Source organism: Chlamydomonas reinhardtii, chromosome 3 (assembly GCF_000002595.2).
Source record: "Chlamydomonas reinhardtii strain CC-503 cw92 mt+ chromosome 3, whole genome shotgun sequence".
Classification (NCBI taxonomy): Eukaryota; Viridiplantae; Chlorophyta; class Chlorophyceae; order Chlamydomonadales; family Chlamydomonadaceae; genus Chlamydomonas; species Chlamydomonas reinhardtii.
This window is the reverse complement of record NC_057006.1, coordinates 7,554,979-7,579,043: the sequence shown is the minus strand read 5'-3', so window position 1 is coordinate 7,579,043 and position 24,065 is coordinate 7,554,979. Positions and strand designations below refer to the sequence as shown.

Below are 24,065 nucleotides of genomic sequence, written 5' to 3'. Positions count from 1 at the left end.
GGGGCTACGGTAGTAGCTTGCGCGCGCGAGGGTGTTTCAAACAAGCCCACACACGGTACGGCAAGTGTGGGCCGGCGGGCGTTGACCACGGCGGCGTGCTGAGGCGGCTGCGGTCGCTCAGCAATGTCGCTACGGTATCATGGCATGGGTGGCAACACGTGACAGGCTGCTGTGGCCTAATTACCGCCGCCTGAACCAACGCGTGGCAGTGCGCACGCGCTGCCGTTTGCAGCCGCTCCGGCCCCCCTCGCAAAGCCACACAGCCACCCAGCCCAGCCCACCGCACCCCACCCACCGCGTGTGTGCAGGTGAAGACCAGGCACTCTAGCAAGATCACCGCCAGGCTCAGCGGCAGCGCCACCGCTGCCAAGGCCGCAGCTGTTCCCGCCTGCATGCCCACCGCCGCCGCCGCCGCGGCCGCGCCCCCACCCGCTGGCGCCGCCGCGTATGTCGACGCCGCCGCAGTGGCTGCGGCGTCGGCTGCGGCGGCCGCTGCCCAGCTCACCCACAGCATGCCGCGTGAGGCGATGTCAACAGCGACATCCAGAAACGCACCGAAGGCAGATGTCTGGACCGAGGGGGTGCACAAGGAGTAGGAGGGGAAGCGCCCCGCCGAGGCCATAGTTAGGGAGGCAGGTTTGGTGATGTAGGAGCTGCGGGAGCAGTGGGTTGAAAGGCCACGACACCTGTGGCGCCCCGCCGGTTCCCAGTTCCCCTGTCCACATCCCCGCTGATGCTCCAGAGCCTAGGAGCGATAAACCCCGCACACCTGCCCCAGTCGCCGAGCTAACGCGCCGTCGGCCCCGTCAAGGGCGAAGTTGACCAGCCACAGCGCCAATGCCACGCCCGGCTGTGACCGCGCGACCGCCGCGGCCCAGAAGAGCAGAAGCACTCGCGAGTATGTTACGGTGTTGGGCACGTTGAATAGCACGGAGCTGATGGAAGGCTCGCAGCTCGAGGAACTTGGCGAGGGCGCGCCTTGCGCGCCCGTGGAGCTCGCTTGGGGTTTCGTTTGCATTCTTGTGCAGCGTCTATGGCTTACAAATAGTTTATTCCTACATTTTACCCGTTGGAATGGCAACTGCCGGCGTGCTCTGGCCGCGAAGCCAAAATATGCGTTAGGCCAGTCGGGCGCGAGCGACGGTTGGCGTGATACCTGACAGAAAGTTGCCATCTATGCGTTCATGTTGGCCATAGGAGAGGTGAGGGCAGTCAGCCTGGCAAGCGGGACATCCTGCCTGGGCCGTGTGGGGCGGCAGCCCGCAGGGCTGTTGGGGCCCCACACGAGCACGAAACCCCAAGGCGCTCTGACTCCTCCTCCTCCGGCAAGCATTGCCCCCCTCCGTGCCCCAGGCAGCGCTTTCACTCATGCATCCGAATATCATCACTCCCCCAAACATACTGCTTCGGAGCGTTTGGCCAGGCATTTGGCCAGAGACCGTTGACCTGGCGCAATTTTGCCACTTGCATCTACACGCCAACGGGGCCAAGTTGACTGACATATTATCTCATAGCAAATTTGTATATTTAGGCAGTACCAAACGGGACAACGCGTTAAGGCTGGCGGCGGCTTTGCTGGGCCTGCCACTGCAGAACTCTGCACTAATGCTCGCTGCGTAGCGCAATTACACATCCAGTTGCAAGAAAATGCCGATTTCGGCGTCGGTCTTTCGCCGTGGAGGCCCCAAGAAGGAGCTGTTTGATGTTATTAACGAGGATGTGGACGAAAGCAAGGAGCTGGACGAAAAGCTCGCGGAGTTGACGGAGCTACTGCATTTGGAAAAGTCGGGGTAAGCTGCCCGAGTTCTCCGGGGTCGGGTGTGTTTCGGTAACCGGGGGGGCCAGGTCGGGGTCGGGAGGGCGCCGTGCTTGCCACTTCCTGACACACCGCGCACCGCAAGTTGTGCCCTTCTACCTCGACCACTTCATCCTCCCTTGCCTCCTCCCGCTCCTCCTCCTCCTCCTCCTCCACTTCCATCTCCTCAACCGCCTCCTCCCCCCCCCCCCCCCCCACCGCCCACCGCCGCTTCCACACACCCGCCGCCACCCCTGCAGTAAGGAGCTGTCGGCCGCGCTGTGGCGGCCGCACCTGTGCGCGGCGGAGCTGGTCAAGCAGCGCAAACACACCGCCCGCGACATCGGTGGGTGGCACGGCTGCTTGGTACGACTGCTTAGTACGGCTTCTGGGTACGACTGCTTGGTACGGCAGGAGGCGATGGGGTTTGGCACGGGCTACGGTTCCGGGGGCAGCGGCGGCGTACCTGGCAGGGGTTGCAGCGGCAGCGGTGCGCTTGCTGATGGCGCGTGGAGGGCAAGGCCGGTCTCGCACGGGTGGCCGCCAATGTTCTCCACCGGCCTCGCACTCCCAAGGGCCAGCCCGGTATGCCTCCTCATTGCCTTGCGTATCGTACATGTGTCGTACGCACATACTCAGGCTAACAGGCTGTTTCCACTCGGCCCACTACACTAGCGCGGAAAGGCCATTAGTGGGAGCTAAGTGGAAAGGCGTTTCTAATACAGCTTCGGAGGCGATTCTTTCAGCAATGGAAAGAGCTTTTCTGCATCGCATACACTGTCTTTGCGCTATGTTTCCTTGTGCTTTTTAACACACAGGCTTCATCCGCGGGCGGCGCATCTATTTGCACATAGAGGAGGCCGTGTGAGTGCCGCTGCCGCGGGGCGGGCTGGCGTGGGGGGCCAGCAGAGGCAGCGGCAGTGGCAGTGGCAGTGGCAATTTGGCAGTGGGGGGCCGTGAGAGGATGAGAGGCGAGAGCACGCGCACTGGGCGTGTGCTGGTGTGTATTGGGGACCAAAGGCCGCCGCTGCCGGCGGGGCGATTGGGGCTCGGGGGCACGCTGCCAGCGGCGCCGCAGGAGGCCCTGGCCTCAAGGCCGGCCGCTCGGCCCATGAGAGTAGCAAACAGGCAAAGGTATATAGGTGGCAATTCCTGATGACAAATGACAAACATGAACATGAATTGCCGCGGCGCAGGTTCCTGGTGGACCGAGGGGATCTGCTGCTCTTCGCGGAGACTGACAGCACCACGTCAGCACATCGGCAGCGGCAGCGGCAGGGGCCGGACGGGGAGGAGGAGGGGACGGGCGCCGGGGCCGCGGCAGGCGGAGCCGTGCCGGCGGAGGAGGAGGACGGCGACGGGGGCAATGGCGACGGCGGCGGCGGGCGGCGCGGCGGCGGGCTGCAGCACGTGCGGCTGCTGTCCATGCAGGAGGCGTTCGACCTCATGGTGAGGGCCGTGTGTGTGTGTGTGTGTGTGTGTGTGTGTGTGTGTGTGTGTGTGTGTGTGTGTGTGTGTGTGTGTGTGTGTGTGTGTGTGTGTGTGTGTGTGTGTGTGTGTGTGTGTGTGTGTGTGTGTGTTAAAAAACGAAACGAAAGCCCGCCCAGACGACGCCGGAGTTACTTACCGATACCCACCATTTTACCGAGCGTCGCGTGACTGTCGTGACCCAGGTAGTCATACTTACCCGCGATAAGCCTGGAACCCCACGGGCGACCATTCGGCCTGACCCCGCGATGCACCTGTATGCGTCCATGCTCCGCACCCTGGGCGCGCTAAACAACGTTTACCCAGCACGCCTAATTCCCGGATTCCCGCCCGCTGGTCGTAGTCGAGCTCACCTATAGGTGTGTGTGTGTGTGTTGTGTGTGTGTTGTGTGTGTGTGTGTGTGTGTGTGTGTTGTGTGTGTGTGTGTTGTGTGTTGTGTGTTGTGTGTGTGTGTGTGTGTGTGTGTGTGTGTTGTGTGTGTGTGTGTTGTGTGTGTGTGTGTGTTGTGTGTGTGTGTGTTGTGTTAGAGGGTGCCGGGCTTTGAGATGTGGGGTGTAAGAGAGGGCTGTGAGGGGGGTGCTGTGAGAAGGGTGGGTGCTGTGAGTTGTGGGGGCTGTGAGAGGGGCTCGGAGAGGGCTGTGTGAGGGGCTGTGCCGCTGCGTGGCTGACGGTTTGTGGAGCTGTCTGCTGGGGCTGTGGACACGTTGGCGAATGCAGCCACGGTACGCCCTCACGCCCCCACACCCCCTTCACCGAGCCCCTCGCCTGCCCCCTCCCCCTCCCGCGTCCCTCCCGGCTTGTATCCTGCTCCCAATGTTTTTAACCTTGCAAATCCCGCGCCCTCCCCCCCTTGCACGCCTCCCCCCCCCCGCACCAGGTGTGTTCCGGCGTGCCTCTTGAGCGCTACCTGCTGTACAGCGGGCTCAGCCGCAGCGGCTACCTGGTCATGCGGCACCCCAGCAGGTGGCTGCTGCGGAGGGAGGAGCGGCCGGAGCAGGTGGGAGTTTGGGGGGTGGGTGGGGGTGGGGGTGGGGGATGGGGGGCGGGGCAGGGTGGGTGGGTGTAAGTACCGCCGAAGCTAAATCAAACCAAGCTAAACTAGCGGAGGGGGGGCAGCTGCGGGATTGTGACGCGTGGCCTGAGGCCCATGCTGCTTGGGCTGAACCTTGGGTTTAGCTGCCGTTCGGAGTCCTTGCGTACTGCCGCCGACCTCACCGCCGCCCCACAAAGACACGTACACACCCACACACGCATACCGTACACCCACACACACACACACACATGCACACACACTCTATCCCCTACCCGCCTGCACAGATCTGGGGCTACGGCGCCTGGGCCGGCTGCTACAGTCGCCAGCCGCACGCGCCCGGCTCCGCTCGCATGCCGCCCATGCAGCACCAGCTGCCGCCGGCAGACGCACCGCCCTCCTCGCACGCACCCGCGGTCGGGTCGGCCGCAGCGGCAGCGGCCGCAGCAGTGGGAGCAGGAGTGGGGAGACAGCCGGCGGCGGGAGCAGGAGCGGGAGGAACGGCGGGAGCGGGGCCGGCGGCAGCGTCGGCAGTAGCAGCGGGAGCAGGCGGGGGGCCGACGGCGGCAGTAGCAGCAAGCCGGGGGTGGTGGGGGCCGCTGGGGCCGCGGCACCCCATGATGGCGGGGGTGGAGGAGCTACAGTCGGAGCCAGGGTGAGTGGGCCGTGGGGGCCGGTGGGGGCCGTTGGAGGGGGCTGCGTGGCGAGGGGCGCCTGTGGAGGTCGGGGTGCTGGGCAGGGTGGCAAGCCCTCAGTGCAGCTCGTTACCAGCATGCACGACCTTCCCGGATGACTGCGCTGTCCCTTGCCGTGATCAAGTCCTCGTCCGCTTCCTCTGTTGTGTTCCTCTGCTTCCATCACTCCCACCGCGTCTTGCTTCCCCACAACCGGCCCGCCCCCGCCCCCCCTCCCCCGCCCAACCCAACCCTGCCCACCCCGCAGTGTGCGTGTGACGGAGCGCGCCCTGGACTCCCTGCTGACGTCCTTCCCGCTGCTGCAGCCGCTGCCCACCCTCCGCGCCGCCGCACCCCACCTGCTGCGGCCCACCACGGCCGCAACCGATGACGCAGCAACAGCAACAGGCGCTGCTCCCGGGGGCGCAGAGGGGGAAGCGTCTGGGGCAACAGCTGCGGTCGGGGCTTCCAGGGCCGCCTCTGGGTTCGTGTCGCTAGGCAAGCCACGCCACGCCGCCCACCTGGTGTACGACGTGTACAAACCCGGCAGCTTCGTCAGCCGGTACAAGGGGCATTTCCCTGCCGTACACACGCACGTGGCCATGTGCAGCGAGTCGCCGCCGGCGCTGGGGGAGATGTGGGCGGCGGATGGGGCGGCGGCGGTGGCGGCGGCGGGCGAGGGCGGCAAGGCCGGGAGCGTGACGTGGGCGGCGGTGCTGAATGGCGACATCGCGCTTTACAGCATCGGGCAGGCGGACTTGCTACGGCTGATGTGAGGGTCTTGCCATTGTGGTATTTGGTAATCATGATGAAGAGGATGGAAGGAGGAGGAGCGGGCTAGCTGTAATGCTGATGCTGCGGAAACTTGGACAAGGCTGTGCGGTCCTTGAAGGAGTGGAGCCTGGAGGGCCTCCATCGCGCCGTGCCGTGTTTTGCCATCCGTCGGCCACAGGCATTCGCATTCCCAACTGATGCAAGCTCAACTCGCTGTCAATTCGCTCGCTACTAAAGTGTCCTTTATCCTTAAGCGCTCCAACGCTCCCCTCTGACTCGCTGGCAATTCGATCGCGCCTTCTTACATTCACTTTAGACGTTTCCGAGGCTGCATGCCCCGGCTACTATCATCGAAGTAACTGTTAAAAGTTTGACATAGCAAACCCATTTGCTGTGCATAGAGGCGCCGGCCTCAATCCTTACCACCATGGCCGCGGATATGCCCGACCCGACGCTGCAAAACGTTGTAGATCAGAAGGAGCTTAAATGGATCTTCGTGGGCGGCAAGGGAGGCGTGGGGAAGACCACCACGTCCTCGTCCCTAGCCGTGGCGCTCGCGGAGAGCGGGACACGCAACCGTGTGCTCATCATCTCCACGGACCCCGCACACAACCTGAGCGATGCCTTCCGGCAAAAGTTTACAAAGACGCCCACGCTAGTTAACGGCTTCACCAACTTGTTTGCCATGGTGCGGCGGGGCCTTGTGGTTGAAGCTGGGGGGCTGGGGACACCAAAGCCAGGGGGCGGCACACGGGCGCGGCCGGCGGCGCGTCCAAGGGCGGGCCGCGCGGGGCTTTGGGCGCCGTAGCATTGCGCCAGGGGCATGTAAGCGATTGTACTGACAATAATGAGTCAGTAGGAGACAAGCCAGCGACAGCTAAGGCCAGCAAAAGCCCCGTTAGGCCAACAAGCGATGGACGTGTCAGCAAGGCGCTCCTGCCCATCCTGTCGTGTCCGCAGCTGCCCCCACCTTGCAACACCCCTCCCCTGCACCACTTCCCTCACCCAAACTCCTCACCCCTTGCACCTCTCACCCCTCATCCCTCATCCCTCTCTCTCTCCCCTCTCTGCCCCCTCTCCCCCCACGCAGGAGGTGGACCCGCAGCCCGACATTGGCGAGATGGAGCAGCTGGAGTGGGCGCAGGACAGCTTCCTCACCGAGCTGGCGGGCAGCATCCCCGGCATTGACGAGGCCATGAGCTTCGCCGAGGTCATGAAGCAGGTGGGGTGGAGGGCTGAGGGCAAGGAGGGGGCTGAGGAGTGGGAGTGGGAGGGAGTGGGCGTGGGGAGGCAGGCGGGTGGTGAGGCGTGGGTGGCAACGGCGGGCTTGGTTGGGCGGTTTGGCTGCAAGGCAATTGTGGCGCGTCCAGCGGGAGTGGCATGCAGCGGGAGCGGGGACCAGGGATCAGGCCGCAGCATGTGGTGTGCAGGTCCGCACCTGCGCTGCAGCCTTCGGTACGGTGGTCCCGAACCGGGCGCATGGGCATTGCTGCACCTGCAGCCCACCCCCTACCTACCAACCTCTCCGCGCCGCGCTGAAACCCTGCCGGCCCCCGCCAGCGCATCGTGTCGGCCCCCTCCGCCACCCCGCCACCCCACCCCTCCGCCACCCCTCCACCCACCCCTCCGCCCCCTGGTATATTCAACCCCAACCCCACCCATCTCACCATCCCACAGGTCCAGACCATGGACTACGACACCATTGTGTTTGACACGGCGCCCACCGGGCACACGCTGCGGCTGCTCAACTTCCCCACCATCCTGGAGAAGGGGCTGTCCAAGCTGGTGGCGCTCAAGGGCGCCATGGGCGGAATGATGGGGCAGGTGGGGGCGGGGGCGGCCGACGGGGGCGGGGGCGGCCGCGTGTTTGACGGGATGGGGGACGAGCGAGTGCGTGGCAGGACGGATGGGCCGAGGCAAAGGAACCCATGGAATGAGTGGACGGGTGTGAGCACGACGGCGGTGTGCGCTCGCGCCCCTCGTGTACCGTGCAATCCTGCACATTAGTACACCACACAGACCTCTCGTAGGTTCCGCTGCTCGGGTGCAGCCGTTCCTGCATTGGCTCACTCCTGCACCCCACACCTTCCGTTCGGTTTCTGCCACGGCTGCTACTGCCACGGCCCCTGCTGAACTGCTACTGCCAAACTGCTACTACCGAATTGCTATGACGATCTGCTACTGCTGGCCTGCTACTGCCTGACTGCTGCTGCCGGGCTGCAGGTGACCCGCATGCTGGGCGGCATGGCGGGCGGGGGCGAGGGCGCGGCGGACCTGCCGGACCAGCTGTTGGGCAAGGTGGAGGGCATGCTGGACGTGGTGCGCAAGGTGAGGGGCCCAGAGGGGGAGGGAGAGGGAGAGGGGGTTACATTCATGATGTAATAAGAAGGGGTAAGTTCATTTCAATGCCAATCAAACCCGGGGAGCGAGAGGGACCATAGGGAGAGAGAGGGACCGTAAGGAAAGTGAGGAGGCAGGGGTCGTAAATACAAGCCCAAACCAAACCAAACCAGGCGAAACTAGCGGAACAAAGGCAGGGACGAAAGACGCAAGCTAATACTTGTGGGAAGGGGCCAAGGCGTCGTGGAGAAGCAGGGCGAGCGCCGCTGGCGACTGAAGTCGCCGCCCGGGCTCGGTGGCGCGCGCAACACGGGGGCGGGCGGTGAAGCAGTGGTGGTGGAGACGGTGGTTGGAGTGGGGTGGGGGCACGTGAGGGCGGGGCAGCAGAGGTGGCCTGAGGCGGCGAGGTGCGCGTTGGAGGACGACGTGTGGCGGGCGCAGGGCAGAGACCGTATTGTACACCGCGCTACATGCCGTTTCCCCTTGTGCTCTTGTACACTTCGCGCAGGTGTCGGCCCAGTTCAAGGACCCGCTGCTGACCACCTTCGTGGCTGTGTGCATCCCCGAGTTCCTGTCGCTCTACGAGACCGAGCGCCTGGTGCAGGTGCGTGCGTGTGCGTGCGTGTGTGCAAAGGCAGTGAGGGAGCCGGACAGGTCGCAGCTGCCAGTTAAGGCCCATGAGTGCCGAGGCAGCATGGGCACGAGGCAATCACTGACACCAGGCCAGGGTCCAGGCATGGAGCGCGCCGCGCTGCTACGCTGCTGACCCCGGAACCTGATATGTTTTATCCTTGCACAGGAGCTCGCGAAGTTTGAGATCGACTGTCGCAACATTGTGATCAACCAGATCATCTTCCCCGAGTCGGGTGAGCGCGGGTTCGCTCGGGGAGCACGCCGCGCGCCTCTGTGCACTCCTGCCCCTGCCTTCCACAATCACCTCACTCTTCATGACATCTTCTCCCTCCTCCTCACCCTCCTCCCCGCCCTCCCCCCGCCCTCCTCCCCGCCCTCCTCCCCGCCCTCACTCCCCCTCCTCTCCCTGTCCTCATTCCCCTCGCAGTGGGCGGCTCCCGGCTGCTGGACGCGCGTGTTCGCATGCAGCAAAAGTACCTGGACCAGTTCTACGAGCTGTACGAGGACTTCCACATCCTGCAGCTGCCGCTGCTGGAGGAGGAGGTGCGGGGGCCGGAGGCGCTCAAGGCCTTCGCGGTCAACCTGCTCAAGGTGGGTGGGGCGTTGGAGGAGAGGGGGTGCGGGGCGCTGGAGGGGAGCTGGACGGGGTGGGGGGGAATATGGGCAGGGGAGATGGGGAGACGGGTGGAGCGAGGCTGCGGGGGTTAACGTTGAACCAATCCCGTAAGGAAACAGTCGCGCGGCAAGGAGGGTGCGGGAGAGGCTATGTGGAGCGTTGGGGTATCATGAAGGGATGGGGGTAGGTGCGGGCCGGAGGCGGTCGAGGGGCCTGGGCGGGCAATTGCGGTCCTGTGGTGCCACGTGTGCTAACTACCACCTGCCGCCTGCCGGTGCCGCTCACGTGTCACGCGCAGCCCTATGTGCCGGCGCCGCCCACGGACGCCGCGGCTCGGCAGGCGGCGCTGGTGTCGGAGGTGGCGGCGCTGAAGAAGCGTGTGGCGGAGCTGGAGGCGGCGCTGGCGAAGAAGTGAGGCGGCGGCGCGTGGGCTACACCACTGGTATGAAGGTGCAGGCTGCTGCGTTGGACGTGCCGCCGCATAGGCAGCCTGGGTGAGGGCGGGTGTGGGAGGATGGAGTGGTGGCGGCGGCGCGGTGGTGGCGGCGACGTGAACGGCGGTGGTGACGTGACGGGACGGGACTGAGTGGCTAGGACTGGCGGCCTGTGAGGTGTTGGTCGGGAGCTTGGTGTGCGGGGGGGGGAGCATACGGTGGCTGTGCGGCCTCTCAGCGGCAGGCGCGCACGATGAGGGCGTACGTGTTCGGTGTGGCCGCGCTGTTGCGTAAGGTGGTTGGGAGCGTCCGTCGCGCGCTTTCCCATCCCGCCTACTCGTAATGCTGAGTATACCGTAGTGTGGGCTCATGGGTCAGGAGTGCAGCGCTACTGATGTCTGATGACAAGCGCGCCCGCTACCCTATCTGTGGTGCTAGCTGTAGGCAAGGCAGCTGGTAGCTGGTCGGAGTGGATACGGCACCGGCACTGAGTTGCAATGGAAACACTGGTGATGGCCATTGGCGTTACAGATGCGTGTGTGTGTTCGATCGTATGATTGCACGAGATCGTGGAAGTTCCTTACTCTTGTCCTGACTCCGGGCATCCTGGCCATCTACTTAAAGCTATGCTTGGGGTCATGCCCGCATAATCAGCGGCGCGGCCCCGAGCCCCACACTAACTAACCTGGCTTCACCTTCTAATGCATAGGGCAGGTGAGCCGGCACACGTGTCTAACCATTACGTGTCTAAGTTCCCAAACAGCTAAGGGGTAAAAATTGATCGATCAATCACTGTTGTGTCAGCGCGGAATGCGCACTATTGTCCTTGGCATGAATGCACGCAACCGATGAATGCACGGCGGTAAGGAGGTCAAGTCAAGTCAGCAGCGCCACCACTACACCAGGCCCGGGCGTTAATACATGCGCCCTGCCCGCTTCTACTGCGTCGTAAGTGCCGGAAACTCAGCACCAAATTAAGGTTCAGAAAGCCCGCCTGCCCACCCTGCGCAATGGGCTCCAACGCAGCCTCATCTGCTGCTCATCCTGCTCGCAGCCCCAGGCATGTGCATGCCGGGCCACTAGGCCTCGTGCCTCAATCCTTAAGACTCACAGTCCCAAGCACTCCACACACGACATGAGCTCAAACTCGCCCATGTCAACATCGTCCTCGGCTGCGCTTGCCGCAGCCTTCTCAGCGACCTCAGCCTGTGCTGACTGGTTCAGGCGAGCCACCTTGGCCGCAGCCTCCGCCCACGCCACGTCCTCGGCCCAGGAGCACCAGGGGCTCGGGCGCCAGGAGGCCGAGTCGAGCAGGAGGGGGCTGTCGTCCCGCGGGGTCTCAGCGGACAGGGCCTTGACGGTGCTTGACACGCCATTGACCGGGCTGCGAGTTTCAGAGCTTGAGGAGCCGGGGCTCCATGTCCACACAGGGCTGCTGGTGAAGCTGCTGGAGCGCGACAGCATCGACCTGTCGATCGAGCGAGCGGAAGGATGTGGGAAAGGGAGGAATGGTCAACATGTGAGCGAGCCCAAACAGCCTTTGAGGCGCATTGAAACGCGGTTTACGGCTGCGAAAGACCCTAGGCCCGCAATGGAAGCCCGCACAGCGAGCGGCTGGCAGAAAGCGATTTTGTGCTCTAACATTCTTCGTAAGAAAGGCCCAGTCAAGCTGCTTTCCCTGCCCTTTTGCTGTTTCTCGCTGGCATTCCCCATCAGATGTCCACCTCAAGCTACTAAGAGCATGCAAAAACGCTCATGTGCAAGCCCGGCAATGCTAAGTGCGCCATCAAAATGCATTCGCACCCGCCGGGACCAACCCGAACCCGGCCCAGTTAACTCGCCAGCCCCACTTACGGTGTCCAGATTGAGTCTTGGGAGGAGAAGGTGAAGAGGGACTCCATGGTGAGTTGACGGGAATTGACCGGAGAAATTGAGCGCACTGGCTTGCTTGCTTGCGTGAGGGACTTGGAAGCTTGGCGATGGCCGATGTGGAAAGCTGACCGATTTATGTGAGACGGATAACTATGCTTCAAGCGGCTTGGAGCCGCGACTAAATGCGTGCGCGCCCGATGTACGGCGAAGTCAGGGACCGCAACAGGCATCGCCCACCAATCTCAGCAAATCATCGCCGAGCGAAGCCCGGGCGACACAGCACATAAATCCAAACCAGTATTAGGTCCTAGCGTAGTGCTGCTGGCGTGCGTGTGCATTGTTGCGTGAGCATCTGTGCAAGCGGCTTCCAAGCGCCTGCGCGCTAGTCCCGCCACAGCCGCTTAATTGCTTGTAGCGTTCTGATGTGAATAGGTGCGGAAGCCGGGGCTCCTCACAACCCGCAGGTTTATAGGGTTAGCACATGCGAACACTGCGCATGCTATTCGCACCCTCGGCGCCCGCCATGTATCCGACCCGCCACGCGGCTGCGATGGCAACACCGTAAGCCACGCACGTTCTGCGGTCGTCGCGTACCTCTGAGCGCTGCAACGGCTTGGCTCCAAGGTGGTCCCTCGCGATGACTCCTCGCTAGTTGATCCATCGCCCATCCGCGCGTGCACTCAGCTACACGGCTCGTCATAAACCTACGTGTGTGCTCATATGCTTCTACGTGCTTGTAGCTTGTACTTCCGTGTTTATTTCAGCTTTCGGGGTTGAAACCGCAAAGAAACGAGGAAACCTTAAGACTCGTCATATGACTGCAAAGTTGTGTTGTATAACTCAGCAATCCACCCCGTCCAGCAGCAGTATTGCCCATTGGGGGTTAGCGCGATGAGCTGTCAATGGGCGCAGCTGGGGCTCCTGCGCAACCAAAACATAATCTTGCTGGGGCATTCTAGAAGCGCCACATAATACGTTTGGCTCTGAATCCGGCGGGGTTTCCCTTAGAGGGGGGAGAACGAGACTCACGGGAATGGCGCGACTCTTCCCGCAAGCAGCTCACAGCGGGTCCAGGAGCCTAGTACTCAACTGCTCCGCGCCGGGGACGGGTCACGCGAGCAGGAGGCCGGCCGGCTCGTTGTGGCTGGCGGCCCTCGGCCCAGCCACGCAGTCGCCCAACCCCGACGCCTCCGCGCGCTCTGATGAGCAGCAGCTGGATGTGCCTCTGAGCCAGCAGCTGTCGCGGCGCCGCAGAGCCAAGGCAGCACCCGCACCGCCTGCAGACTCAGACGCTGCGGAGGGAGGTCCACTGCCCGCCCCCATCCCCAGCACGCCCCGGCGTGGCAGGCCTCCCAAAGCCGCTTCTGCGCTCACAGACAACAGCTCCAGCACCAGTCAAATCACCACATCGACCTCATCATCTTTGCCTTTTCCTGATGAACGCGCCACCAGCAGCAGTGGTAGCAGCAGCAGTGATAGCAGCACCACCGGGGCCTCATGGCAGCTAGGGCGGAGCCGGGATGTCGCCGCTGACACTGCTGCGAGCGACGGAGCGGCGCCTGCACCTGGCCCGCCGCAGCACCCAGCCGTGACCTTCCGCAACGCGGCGGAGCTGCGACAGCTGCTGCAGGTGGGTAGGGCGGTTGGGCATGGGTGGGCGGGCACATGGGCAGATGGCTTGATAGCTGTGGCGGCCTACAGTGCGTGCCGACTGCGGCGCTGCTTGTTGTCACGCTGCGATGCCGTCCACCTCAACATTGCAGCTTCACATAACCGCACAGGCACGCGCAGCGGCAGCAGCTGGTGATGGTGGTGCGCCGTGGACAGAGGAGGGGCAGGAGGCATCGGGCGCGACACAGGCAGCACAACCCAACATGGACGCGGGCGAGGGAGCCGGGCCCCCGCCTGGCGCGGCGGGCACCAGCCACCGGCCGGCGGCCCCGGGGCCCACGGCACTGCCTCCACGCCGCTTCTTTGCGGCCGTGCCACCAGGGCGCAGCCGTGACTCCGGGACCAGCCAGTTCGCTGACGCTAGCGGGTCATCCAGAGGCAGTAGCAGCAGCAGCAGCAGCAGCAGCAGCTGGGGCGGCCGGGCCGGCAGTAGCATGCCGCCGCCGACGGCGCCAGCCCGCAGCAGCCGCGTGACGCACCTGCCGTGGAAGGGCGCGGCGTCCAGGGGCTCTGGGGATGCCGACAGCACGGACGGAGCCGCGGGCGCCGCTGCCGAGGACGGCTCATGGGATCACGACAAGGACTATAACAAGGTGATATGCGGCAGTTGACATCGCGTGAATAGAATGGGTGCCGAGCGAGCAGGTCGGGAGTGGCGCAAGGAGGTGCTCAGGGGGTTCGGACCTCTTGACGCAAACTCTCACAACCCGACACCCGCACGCCTAGCTACACGCCCTAAGCCCCCGCTTTCACCGGCACCGACGTACCGTATGCGCAGGCCAAGACCTACGCGCTGCGGCTGCTGCAGCGCACGCCGCTGGCCGCCGGCGATCTGGGTCGGCGGCTGCAGGAGCGCGGCCACGGGCGGCAGGCGGTGGCGGCGCTGCTGACGTGGCTGGCGGACAACGGCGCGCTGAACGACGCGCTGTTCGCGCGGCTGTACGCGCGGTCCAAGTGGGTGGGCAACCTCACGGCGCCGGCCAAGATCAAAAAGGTGGGACGTGGGGTGGCTGATGTGGGTCTGGTGGACCCCGGCGGATCGTGGAGGTGGCTGTGGGCCTGTGGCCGTTGACCGCATGGTAGAAGCAGGTGGAAAGCGTTTGTTGTACAGTGGAGGCAGTTGTTTGTCTGGGTGCCCGAACCTGGGGCGTGATGCCGTGCACAGGACCTGGCGGCGCAGGGTGTGGCGGCGTCTCACGTGGCGGCGGCGCTGACGTTCGTGTTCGGGCCCTCGCACCGGGTGCGGCTGAGCGGGCACAGCCTGTCCGCGGAGGAGCAAGGTGCGCCTGGGCCGCCTCGCGGTTCCGAAGCAAGGATGGCACAGGAGTAGGAGGCTCAGTAGGGTTTAGCGGTGGAAGAGAGCGAGCCAACCAGTACCGGTAGAGGCACTAGGCAAGTCATGCTGGTGGTGGTTGTGTTTGTGTGCCCGTGCGCATGACAGAGGTCCAGGACATGTTCCTGGAGGCGGCGCGGAAGCAGGTGGAGCGGCGGGGCGGCGGTGGCGGCGGTGCAGGCGCCGGGGCCAGTGGCGGCGATGCCGACGACGACGATGATGAGGGCCTGGCTGGCGGCGGCAGCGACAGCGAGCGGGAGGCGGCGGCGGCCTTCAAGGAGCGAGACCGCAGGCGGTGAGGCTGCCCGCTTGTGGTATGATGTGGATGCCGTTCCCCTGCTTCTTTGCTCGTGGCACATTGGTCACGGCCGGGAGGGGCCGCGCGCCTCGTTGCTAATGATCCATTCCTAATTGGCCTGACCGCCGCTGCCACACGCCGTCGCGGCCCCCCCTCCCCTCCTGCCCTGCCGCCCCGCAGTCGGCGGCTGGGCATGTGGCTGCAGTACCGCGGCCACGACATGGACCTAATCATCAAGACCTTCGGCGTGCTGCGCATATGATATGTGACGTGCGATGGAGCCGGGCGCGCGCGCACACAGACTGCATTTACTCTCGGGCGGACGAGCGCTTCGATCCGCTCCCCGTGGCAATGAATGCACGGCACTGCGAGTTCCTTCCCTTGTGCTCTCTGACACGGTAGGGACGCAGCCCGGCCCGGGGTGCTCCCTGGCCCGGCCTAGCTCGTAGACACGAGGAGACGGGGTCCCGGTTGGCAGGGACTTGTACAGGCACGCTGTGTGTACGGGTAGTAAGCCGACACGGCAGGGCTTTCTGACCTGTTGATGCGTAGCAGAGGAGTTAAGCTAATGCATGTCTGGTCGGACTGTGCATATGCCTGGAGCGCTGGCGAGGTTGAAGCATGAAGACTGAGCTGGGTGAGCTGAATGCGTGGGCATGAGTGCACGGGCTGAATGTGGAGGCCGTCGGCTGCTACGAGCAAGCCGGTGCCCAGCCATTCGGCCGTCCGCCGTCCGCCGAGAGATCTTACGGAGGGACTGAAACGATCAGGCTCTGTTACAGGCGCCGTGTCGCGGGTGTGCTAGTTGCCCATTGATTTGGCTGTGAGCACGTGAGCACGTGAGTGCCCATGTGGCCGCCAGGCAGGGACCATGTGCATATGACGTGTGCCACGGCACCTCATCCTCATCCACACCCATGCACTGCGGCCGCGTGCGGCGCCTCCGCCAGGCCTCTACGACACGTGAGCCCGCCACTGCCTCCCCCACGTGCCCGGCCGCACACAGCGACAGCACAGGCCACAAGCAGCCCCCAACCAGGGCAGGGGGCACAGCAGTAGCCAGCCAGCGGCAGCCCCACACCTCACCACACCTCACGGCCGTGATGGCAGCAGCAAAGCACAGAGACCCCAAGCGACCACGCCTGCCACCCAAGCAGCCCAAGCAGCCGTCAGCGCACCCCTGCCGTGCCGTGCGCCAGTGGAGCCCCGCTCCCCCGCCCGCTCCGCAAGCCCCCCTGACCGCGGCATGTGATACACGCTCACCCTCATGCCCCAACACAGCCCGCCATGCTCACAAGACCCGGCGCCAACCAACCAAGCAACGCAGACGCCATCCAAGCAAAGCAACCAGCCCACCAGCCTCCCATGCCCTCCACACGACCACATAACACACCCGGGTTGCCAGTCACCTTACCTGCGGCCGTAGCCCCGGTCACGATCGCGCCCTGGCGGCCCCGGCAGCGGCGGCCCTGGCAGCGGCGGCCCTGGCAGCGGCGGCGGCGGCGGCAGCCCCGGGGCGCCTGACCTCCCTGATCCGCCACGCCCGCTGTCGCGGTCACGGTCGCGTGCGCTGTCCCGCTCCCGCTCGCGCTCCCGGCGCTCCTCCGCCTCCGCCTCCGCGGCCTCCTCCGCCTTGCGCTTCTTGCGCGCCTCCTCCACTTTGTCCTCACTCAGCGGCAGCCAATAGATCATGGGCTTGCTGGTCGTCTTCTTGAACAAGTCATCCAGAGACAGGGGCGGAGGCTCCGCCGCCGCGGCGTCAACGGCAGTAGCCGGCGCCGCTGCCGCGCCGCCGTTCTCGGCCGCCGCCACGCCACCGTCCGCCTCCGGCTCCGAGCGCTTCCGCCCTGCCGCGGGCGCCGCCGCCGCCGCCGCCTTCTGCTTCGCCGCCGCGGCGTCCGCCGCCGCGGCCGCGACCGCCGCCGTCAACCCCGCCCGCGCCAGCCCCACCACCGCCGGGCCCGCGCCGCCCTTTGGCGACACCACGCCACCCGCCGCCGCGCCGGCGGCCCCGGCGCCGCCCTTGGGCGTGTCCGCTATCCCAGCCCGCCCGTTCGAGATGGCGGCGGCGGCGTCCTCTGCCGCGACGTAGGACGGCTTGAGGATGCTTGTGGCGTTGGTGGGCGGCCACGTGACGCCGTTGACGGCGGCCGCCGCCGCCTCGCCGTGCGCCTCCTCCGCGTACACCACGTAGCAGAACTTCTTGATGGCGGGCAGCCACAGGTCCTCGATGGTGCCGTGCTGGACCAGCAGCTGCCGCAGCTGTTGTGGGGATGTTGAGGGAGAGCAAAAGGTAAGGGAAGGGGAGGGAAAGGGAGGTGAGAGGCGGGTGTTGCAAGTAGCACGCAGCAAGGCCATGTCGAGCTGTGCACGTGTTGAGCTTAACAGACAGAGCAAGGGTAGCCAGCTGCGGCTCCCTAGTGTTCCCGCCGCCCCGCCCCCAAGCTGCCTGCAGGCGCCCGGGCCCCCATTGCCGCACCTGGGACTCGGTGAAGGGGCGCACGAAGCCATCAATGCGCAGCGCGCGGGTGGCGGGGCCCTCCAGCGGCGGCGGCGGCGCCTTGGCGGGCGCGGGCGCCGCCACCGGCTCCGGCGCGAGCGCCGTTGAGACCCGCCGCCCAGCCAAGTCAAGCTTTTGAAGCTTGGCGGCGCGTGCGGCGGCGCCCGCACTCGGTGACGTGGCCTTGGCCCCCGCCTCCGCCGCAGCGGCGTCGTCGCCGCTGCCGCCGTCGCCCTCCACGTCCGGTTTCGCGGCCGCCTCATCTTCCACACCCGCCTCATCCGCTGCCGCCTCCTTCGCTGCCTCTCTCGCCGCCTTCGCCTCCGCCGCCTTTGCTGCCGCCGCTGCCTCCTTGGCCGCCTTGGCCTCCGCAGCCTTCGCCTTCTTCGCCGCCAGCGCTGCCTCCTTGGCGGCAGCGGCCTCTGCCGCCGCTGCCTCGGCCGCCGCCGCCGCTTTGGCCGCCTCCTCCTTCTCCAGCGCCTCCCGCGCCGCCCGCTTGGCCGCCACCCGCACCTCCAGTTCATCCTTGTTGAACTGGATCGGCTGCCGCTTGCGACCGCTGGTCGGCGCAGTGGCGGCCGCGGATGCCTCCATGGGTGCGGGCGCCGCGGATGCCTCCGCGGGTGCCGGCGCGGCGGCGTCTGCATCCTCCTTCGCTGCCGCCGGCTCCGCCGCCTTTTCCGCCTTGTCGGCGGGCGCCCCGCCATCCGCCGGCTTCGCCTCCTCTGCCTGCTGCTGCGCCTGCGCCTGCTCATCCTCCTCCTCCTCCTGCTTGGCTGCTGCCGCCGCCGCCCCGCGCCCGCGCTTGGCCCGGCCCTTCGCGGGTGTGGGCTTCGGCTCCTCCGTTGCGGCTGGCTCCTCCTTTGCTGGCTCCTCCTTTGCGGCTGGCTCCTCCTTTGCGGCTGGCTCCTCCTTTGCTGGCTCCTCCTTTGCCAGCTGCTCCTCCTGCTTCGAGGCCTCGGCTGCCGCCTCAGCCTCAGGCTCCTCCTCCTCCATCCCGTAATCAACCTGCATGTTGGGTTGTCGTATCATGTCGTGTCATGATATCGTGAACGAACGTCGTGCGTCGTGTGCCGCGCCACGCACGGCACGGCGCCTACACATACACGGTAGGGGCTGCGCAGCGCAGCACTTTGGCACTGTACAGCCATCAAGCATGTCTCCATGCCGCATGCAACACAACTTCGCCTGGAGGAGCGCCCGTTGGCGTCCATTCCCCCTCGACAGATGAACATGGCTAGCGCAGCCAATGCACCCACCTTCTCTTCGTGCTGGTCTGGCTCCGGCTCCGGCTCTGGCTCCGCCTGCTTTGTGGCCGCCTTGGGCGCCTCCTCCTCCTCCGCCCTCGCCTCCACCATCACAGCATCCGCCTGCTTGGGTGGCGGTACTGACGGCACCGTCGCCGGCTCCAGCTCCTCCTTCGTCTCTTCTTTCTCCTCCTTCTTCTCTTCTTTCGCATCTTCCTCCTCCTCCTTCTCTTCTTTCTCCTCCTTCTTCTCCTCCTCCTGCGGCTCCGCGGCCTCTTCCTCCTTCTCCTCCTCCTCCTCGGCCTGCGAACAGACAGAGGAGCATTCACTATACGGCCCCCATAACACTGCCCGACACGGCTGCCCGCAGCCCATCTGCGCGGCACTCCTCCACCCCCCACGCCGTCCCCCGAGCGCGGACACGTTTGACAGACCACCACCAAACCGACCCCGTTGCCGCCCGCTCGGCTCGGCCGCCACCGTGCCTCTGGCTGCTGGTCTGCTTGCCCCGCAGCCCCCACACGTTGCTGTCCAGCCCCCCGCACGCTGGCCCCTGCTCCAACCAACCCACCCTCAACCCCCCATGGACATTTGCACCCGCGCGCAAACGGTCAGACATACCTGCGCCTTCAGCGCTTGTGTCAGCCTGTCGGCCAGCACCGCTTTGGTGCCGGTCACCGACAGGCCCAGCGACTTGAGCGCATCCTTCAGCTCCGTGACCTTGAGGCCGGCGACCTCATCGAGCGTGACCATATTGGCCGCCGCGCCACGTCAGGGAGCTGCGGCAAGCGCCCCACCGAGCACCAGTCTTCAGGGACCCCGATGTGCACCAAGGTAGGTTGAGCTGGTTGGGCGCGACTCCTATCACAATTTGGTACGCGTATGTGCAGCAGGTCAGTGCAATGGCAGACGTCGCGTGACTGCGTCTGCAGAGAGAAAGGATCTCTGCGAGAGTCCCGTATCAATGAGCAAGTTACACACGTGCAGCCTAACGAGTACAACGCTTAACAGGACAGAAAGAAGTAAGAAGACTAGGGCTGCATTGTCAACGACGAGTGCATGTGGCCTTCCCGATCCTCGCGGCCGCTTTGCACCCGCCTATAGCTAGCACCACATTATTACTGCATTTGTCAAACTTACATCTTATACATCTTCTTTTAGGCGACTTGCTTTCTCACGGCACTGCAAGCGCGGCCAGTCGTCAAACGAGACTCTTGCTTTCGTTAATCTTAAGTTATATGTGATACTGAGCTTACCATGAGAAGAAGACCGAACCAGCCACGTAGGTCGCGGGAGCCGGTCGACATGGCACGAAATTAGAAGGCGCTTGCCCTTTTGCGGGGCGCCAGAAGGCGAATTGCTGCATTTGGACGGAGCCTTGACTCATGGATGCGCAGCCAAACACCTCATTCAATGCGCACCAACTGCGCGTGGTCCAGCAGCTGCTATGGAATGTCCTCTCCCACCATCTCTACCCCGCGGAGCGTGACGAGGTAGGGCGGGCAATCATCGCCCGCAAGCTGGACTTGGGGGAACATGAAACCGCGGATGGAGGACTGAAGGCGTGCGAAACACGGAAGGAGTCTCATGGGAGTTCCAGGAGTAGGGGTGGAACGGCATTAGGCAGGCATAGGGCGCAGGTTCACGTGCCCTGGCAGGCCGCGCGCCGCCCTAGCAGCAGGGCCCCAACCAACCGTGCAATTTCCAGCACACGCCAACCTACACACATGCAAAGAGAACTCCTCCAGCACTTTCCCATGAGCGCCACGTGCCATCCACTCCCACTCTCGCAACTCACACCCGGGGCTTCTCCTAACCCACCCTGCCCTCAACAATCCCCGCCCGACCCAGATCCGCCGCGCGCTGGGCCCTTCGCTCCTGGACGAAAACGAGGCCATGTTCGCCGAAGCCGCCGCGCTCGCCGACATCCTGGGCGACGTCCAGGGCGACACGCAAGCCCTGTTGGCACGCCAGGCGATCGTGTCGGCCCCCGGGCGCAGCCTGGTGGAGGGGGAGATTCGGCTGCTGATCGACCGGCTGCACGGCACCGCCACACACACGCCCTTCGGCAGCGGCGCGGTGCGGGAGCGCGACCCCGGGGCGCTGCTGCCGCGCGAGCGGGGCGCCAAGGACCGGGCGCTGCTGGACTACGTCACCACCGTGGCGCAGGTGCGTGTGGGCTGGGGTGTGGGTTGAGTGCCTGGGTGGGTGGGTGGGTGGGTGGGTGGATGAGGCCGGTTGGAGATGGAGGGGAGCGGGGACCAGGGGCGATGTGCTGGAGAGGCAGGCGCAAGGTGTGGCCGGCCGCGGCCGGTAGCTGACATACACAGACACACAATGACGCCTGTCCGTGCGCCGCATGTCCTTGGACAACGCACAGATCGCGGAGAACGGCGGGCGGCCGCCTTCCAGCGCGCTTCCGCCGCGGCCGCCCACCTCCCTGTCAGCCTCCTCCCGCCCCGGCACCTCCTCCCGCCCGCCCACCTCCCTCTCCCTCTCCGCATCTGCCTCCATCTCCCTCGCCCCCGGCGGCGCCTTCTCCCGCCCCGGCACCTCCTCCCCACACGCCGGCTCCGCACAAGTCTCAACCTCCGGCGCAGCCACCGCCGCCGCCGCCTCCGGCGGCGGCGCCGCCGGCTCTCGCCCCTCCACTGCGGGCAGCGGTGCTTCTTCCGCCACCACTCGCTACACCGACGCCCCCAGTGTGGTGGCGGCGGTGGCGGACAAGTTGAACCTGGCCACCATTGACGACGTGCGGGAGCAGCTGCGGGCGGCGCTGGGCGACGAGCGGGCGGCACTGCTGGAGGACATCGAGTACCTGCAGGTGGGAGGGCTGGGCGGGGTGAGGGTATGGGATTGCGAGCGATGGGAGTGGGAGTGGGGGCGATGGGAGTGAAGGAGTTGGGAGCGCAGCTTGGAGTGGGGAGAAAGGGGCAAGGGGAGAAGAGGTGAGAAAAATGGCGAGGCAACTGACCAGGGTCGTGTAGGCTGCTCTAGCGCCTCGCACCCTGCCAGGATGCCGCCGGCACCAACACACACCTCACAGCACGCAGCACCGTACGCAAATGTGCCTGACCCACCTCACCCAACCCAACCCAACCCAACCAACCACACACCTTCCCTCCCGCCACCACAACCACACCCTGCCAGGGCCTGCTGGACGGCGAGGCCGCGCTGCGCTCCGCCGCCGCCGCGCCGCCGCCCAGCCTGTCCGACCTGCACGACTACAGCAGCCGGCTGGCGGCGGTGGTGGCGGGCGAGGAGGCGCGCGTGGAGCACGAGGAGCGGGTGGCGGCCATGTTTGCGGCGGCGGAGGGGCAGGGCAGCAAGGCCGGCCGGCTGAGGGGCATGGTGGACGCGTCGCGGCGGCCGCCGTCGTCGGGAGGAGGAGGGGGAGCGGGAGGAGGAGGGGGAGGAGGGGGTGGGGGAGGGCCGGGAGGAGGGGCGGGAGGGAGAGGCGGCGCGGCGCAGACGCTGGTGGTGCATCATGGGAAGGAGGAGGACGAGGATGAGGGGCGGCAGGCGGCGGCGGCGACGGCGAAGCGGCGGACGCCGTCGGCGGAGGGCTCGAGCTCTGGCACGTTCGCGGCCGCGACCGGCGGGTTAAGAGCTGGCGGTACGCCGCCGGAAGGCAGTAGCGGCAGCAGAAGCACGGCAGTAGCAGGCATGGGCCCCGCGTCCTCGTCCTCAGCTGCGGGGACGGCTTCTCGGGGCGGCGGTGCCGGGCTGACGCCGGTGCGGCGCCCTCGGAGCGGCGCCAGCGACGGGCCGGCAGCGGCGCTGCCGCCAGTGCTGCCGCCGCCCAGCAGCACTGCTGCGCTAAGGTCTTCTGCTGAGGCAGGGCTGGGCGCGGGGCCGGGGCCGCTGGCCCCGGGCTCGCCAGGGCTTGCCACCCGCACCAGCGGTGCCGCTACTGCCGCGGATGCAAACGGCGGTGGTGTCGGGGTTCTGGCTAGCGGCAGTAGCAGCAGCACCAGCTTACTTGCGCCGCCAGGCCGGCTGCGGCCCCAGTCCCCGGGGCGGCTGCTACAGCCCGTCCAGGGCGTGACCGGCTCGCCAGCTGCGGCGGCGGCCGGCGGCAGTAGCAGTAACAGTAGCAGTAGCAGCAGCGCTCTCGGCCAGCCGTCCGGGGCGCACCGGGAACCCTCGCAGGGCCTGTTGTCGCACGTGGGTACTGCAGGGGGGAGCCCAGCGTTGGGCCGGGCGGGTGCCGGCAGCAGTCCGGCAGTAGCAGCGTCAGCCTTAGCTGGAGCAGGACCGGCAGGGGCGGGGCCAGCATTGCTACGACCGTTGCTGCCGCGCTCCGGGTCGGGTCTTTCGGGGCCGGCGGCGACGGGCTCAACACTGGACCGGTCCAGTGGAGGGTCGGGTGCGGCGAGCGGGACAGGGGGGTCCGGGGCAAGTGCCAGTCCCGCCGCCGCAGCGACAGCAGCATCAGCGGCCGCGGCCTCGCCGGCAAGCCGGACTAGCGGTGGCGCCTCCACCTCTGCTCGGGCCGTAGCCGCCAAGCTCCTAGCGGCGACGACAGGCGGCGGGCTAGCATCCGCTGACCCGGGCGGCGCCGCCACCGCCAGCCCCGGCGGCGCCGTGGCGGCGCGCCTGGCGGCGGCTGCTGCTGCCGCGGACATGGCATCCAGCCCCGCGGCCCGGGCGGCGCCGTCGGTGCAGCCGCGTGCGTTGACGGGCGGCAAGCAGCAGACGGTGGTGGAGAAGCTGGAGGCGGAGGTGGACGCCGTCAAGGGCGGCGTGGCTGCGATTCTGGAGCGGTACAACCTGCGGCCCTCGACGGCGTCGGGCGAGGCGGCGGCCGGGGGGGCGGCGGCGGCTGGGAAGCCGGCAGCCGCGGGCGCGGCGGCCGTGGCATCGGGAGCGGCTTCGGGTGCAGCCCGGGACAGGCGCGCGCAGTAGCGCGTTGGAGCGCACCGGGCATAAGCGGGGGCAGTATGTGGGGACTGTAGGAGCGGGCGTGTCAGCACGGCGAATCAGGTGGGGCACGGACACGGTGTTGCGTGGCTGTTTGGGAAGGAGGAATCGGACCGAACCCCAGCGAAGACCTCCCGCATGTGCATGGGGTGCGTGTCAGGCTGTGTCGACTACAGGGCCTGCAGCCACGTGCGTGTGCAAAGGACGGGGCTGTACATAAACGCTGAAAGGCGGCAGGGAGGTCATGTGGGTGCATCCGCCGGTATCCGGGGATGCATGGTGTGTCAGCAGGCCGATGAGGCCGACGCCGCCAATACCGTATGCGTGTAAGCGCAAGCTATGTGCGACTGTGCACGGTTTTACTTGTTGGCTCCCTGTGCGTTGCCTAGCAACTCCCTGTCAAGCGAATCTGAGCTTGTAAGCATGTGCGGTGAAG

General features: G+C 66.1%; 7 protein-coding genes across 7 annotated transcripts; 4 read left to right on the top strand and 3 right to left on the bottom strand.

Moving 5' to 3' along the window:
* Positions 1–2: 2 nt before the first annotated feature.
* On the bottom strand, positions 3–1,154 carry CHLRE_03g204751v5 (uncharacterized protein). The gene is made up of 3 exons (XM_043061464.1): positions 770–1,154; positions 296–568; positions 3–129 (listed from the first exon to the last, which is right to left on the bottom strand). The coding sequence occupies exons 1-3, from the start codon at positions 1,016–1,018 to the stop codon at positions 118–120; spliced, it is 534 nt and encodes a 177-aa protein (XP_042926495.1). The 5' UTR covers positions 1,019–1,154; the 3' UTR covers positions 3–117.
* Positions 1,155–1,404: 250 nt separating this feature from the next.
* On the top strand, positions 1,405–5,930 carry CHLRE_03g204750v5 (uncharacterized protein). Its single transcript, XM_043061463.1, has 7 exons — positions 1,405–1,790; positions 2,056–2,141; positions 2,614–2,659; positions 2,992–3,244; positions 4,162–4,281; positions 4,602–4,969; positions 5,257–5,930. The coding sequence occupies exons 1-7, from the start codon at positions 1,648–1,650 to the stop codon at positions 5,762–5,764; spliced, it is 1,524 nt and encodes a 507-aa protein (XP_042926494.1). The 5' UTR covers positions 1,405–1,647; the 3' UTR covers positions 5,765–5,930.
* A 54-nt stretch (positions 5,931–5,984) lies between these two features.
* Positions 5,985–10,550, top strand: CHLRE_03g204800v5 (uncharacterized protein). Its single transcript, XM_043061466.1, has 8 exons — positions 5,985–6,450; positions 6,853–6,984; positions 7,440–7,586; positions 7,986–8,090; positions 8,611–8,706; positions 8,902–8,968; positions 9,163–9,326; positions 9,650–10,550. Exons 1-8 carry the CDS (start codon positions 6,190–6,192, stop codon positions 9,764–9,766), a joined length of 1,089 nt encoding a protein of 362 aa, XP_042926493.1. The 5' UTR covers positions 5,985–6,189; the 3' UTR covers positions 9,767–10,550.
* Positions 10,551–10,552: 2 nt separating this feature from the next.
* CHLRE_03g204850v5 (uncharacterized protein) lies at positions 10,553–12,124 on the bottom strand. Its single transcript, XM_001693138.3, has 2 exons — positions 11,640–12,124; positions 10,553–11,253 (listed from the first exon to the last, which is right to left on the bottom strand). The coding sequence occupies exons 1-2, from the start codon at positions 11,684–11,686 to the stop codon at positions 10,893–10,895; spliced, it is 408 nt and encodes a 135-aa protein (XP_001693190.2). The 5' UTR covers positions 11,687–12,124; the 3' UTR covers positions 10,553–10,892.
* Positions 12,125–12,314: 190 nt separating this feature from the next.
* On the top strand, positions 12,315–15,860 carry CHLRE_03g204900v5 (uncharacterized protein). The gene is made up of 6 exons (XM_001693279.2): positions 12,315–13,287; positions 13,439–13,921; positions 14,107–14,322; positions 14,494–14,608; positions 14,770–14,956; positions 15,140–15,860. The coding sequence occupies exons 1-6, from the start codon at positions 12,691–12,693 to the stop codon at positions 15,219–15,221; spliced, it is 1,680 nt and encodes a 559-aa protein (XP_001693331.2). The 5' UTR covers positions 12,315–12,690; the 3' UTR covers positions 15,222–15,860.
* A 2-nt stretch (positions 15,861–15,862) lies between these two features.
* CHLRE_03g204950v5 (uncharacterized protein) lies at positions 15,863–19,714 on the bottom strand. Its single transcript, XM_043061468.1, has 4 exons — positions 19,328–19,714; positions 18,719–19,009; positions 17,439–18,467; positions 15,863–17,221 (listed from the first exon to the last, which is right to left on the bottom strand). Exons 1-4 carry the CDS (start codon positions 19,457–19,459, stop codon positions 16,370–16,372), a joined length of 2,304 nt encoding a protein of 767 aa, XP_042926492.1. The 5' UTR covers positions 19,460–19,714; the 3' UTR covers positions 15,863–16,369.
* Positions 19,715–19,854: 140 nt separating this feature from the next.
* On the top strand, positions 19,855–24,062 carry CHLRE_03g205000v5 (uncharacterized protein). Its single transcript, XM_043061469.1, has 4 exons — positions 19,855–20,199; positions 20,558–20,875; positions 21,087–21,530; positions 21,857–24,062. The coding sequence occupies exons 1-4, from the start codon at positions 20,092–20,094 to the stop codon at positions 23,612–23,614; spliced, it is 2,628 nt and encodes an 875-aa protein (XP_042926491.1). The 5' UTR covers positions 19,855–20,091; the 3' UTR covers positions 23,615–24,062.
* The last annotated feature ends 3 nt before the right edge of the window (positions 24,063–24,065 follow it).

Excerpts from the sequence above, each read along its gene's own strand:
- CHLRE_03g204751v5 (XM_043061464.1), bottom strand. The coding sequence starts at position 1,018 with ATGCAAACGAAACCCCAAGCGAGCTCCACGGGCGCGCAAGGCGCGCCC. Across the intron at positions 569-769 it reads TAGCTCGGCGACTGGGGCAG|ACATCTGCCTTCGGTGCGTT; the intron begins GTGTGCGGGGTT and ends CCCTCGGTCCAG.
- CHLRE_03g204750v5 (XM_043061463.1), top strand. The coding sequence starts at position 1,648 with ATGCCGATTTCGGCGTCGGTCTTTCGCCGTGGAGGCCCCAAGAAGGAG. Across the intron at positions 2,660-2,991 it reads TTGCACATAGAGGAGGCCGT|GTTCCTGGTGGACCGAGGGG; the intron begins GTGAGTGCCGCT and ends GCCGCGGCGCAG. Across the intron at positions 4,282-4,601 it reads GGGAGGAGCGGCCGGAGCAG|ATCTGGGGCTACGGCGCCTG; the intron begins GTGGGAGTTTGG and ends CCGCCTGCACAG.
- CHLRE_03g204800v5 (XM_043061466.1), top strand. The coding sequence starts at position 6,190 with ATGGCCGCGGATATGCCCGACCCGACGCTGCAAAACGTTGTAGATCAG. Across the intron at positions 6,451-6,852 it reads TCACCAACTTGTTTGCCATG|GAGGTGGACCCGCAGCCCGA; the intron begins GTGCGGCGGGGC and ends CCCCCCACGCAG. Across the intron at positions 6,985-7,439 it reads TCGCCGAGGTCATGAAGCAG|GTCCAGACCATGGACTACGA; the intron begins GTGGGGTGGAGG and ends ACCATCCCACAG.
- CHLRE_03g204850v5 (XM_001693138.3), bottom strand. The coding sequence starts at position 11,686 with ATGGAGTCCCTCTTCACCTTCTCCTCCCAAGACTCAATCTGGACACC. Across the intron at positions 11,254-11,639 it reads CAAGACTCAATCTGGACACC|GTCGATGCTGTCGCGCTCCA; the intron begins GTAAGTGGGGCT and ends CTCGATCGACAG.
- CHLRE_03g204900v5 (XM_001693279.2), top strand. The coding sequence starts at position 12,691 with ATGGCGCGACTCTTCCCGCAAGCAGCTCACAGCGGGTCCAGGAGCCTA. Across the intron at positions 14,323-14,493 it reads CGCCGGCCAAGATCAAAAAG|GACCTGGCGGCGCAGGGTGT; the intron begins GTGGGACGTGGG and ends TGCCGTGCACAG. Across the intron at positions 14,957-15,139 it reads AAGGAGCGAGACCGCAGGCG|TCGGCGGCTGGGCATGTGGC; the intron begins GTGAGGCTGCCC and ends GCCGCCCCGCAG.
- CHLRE_03g204950v5 (XM_043061468.1), bottom strand. The coding sequence starts at position 19,459 with ATGGTCACGCTCGATGAGGTCGCCGGCCTCAAGGTCACGGAGCTGAAG. Across the intron at positions 19,010-19,327 it reads CACAAGCGCTGAAGGCGCAG|GCCGAGGAGGAGGAGGAGAA; the intron begins GTATGTCTGACC and ends GTCTGTTCGCAG. Across the intron at positions 17,222-17,438 it reads GCCCCTTCACCGAGTCCCAG|CTGCGGCAGCTGCTGGTCCA; the intron begins GTGCGGCAATGG and ends TCCCCACAACAG.
- CHLRE_03g205000v5 (XM_043061469.1), top strand. The coding sequence starts at position 20,092 with ATGGATGCGCAGCCAAACACCTCATTCAATGCGCACCAACTGCGCGTG. Across the intron at positions 20,200-20,557 it reads ACCCCGCGGAGCGTGACGAG|ATCCGCCGCGCGCTGGGCCC; the intron begins GTAGGGCGGGCA and ends CGCCCGACCCAG. Across the intron at positions 21,531-21,856 it reads AGGACATCGAGTACCTGCAG|GGCCTGCTGGACGGCGAGGC; the intron begins GTGGGAGGGCTG and ends ACACCCTGCCAG.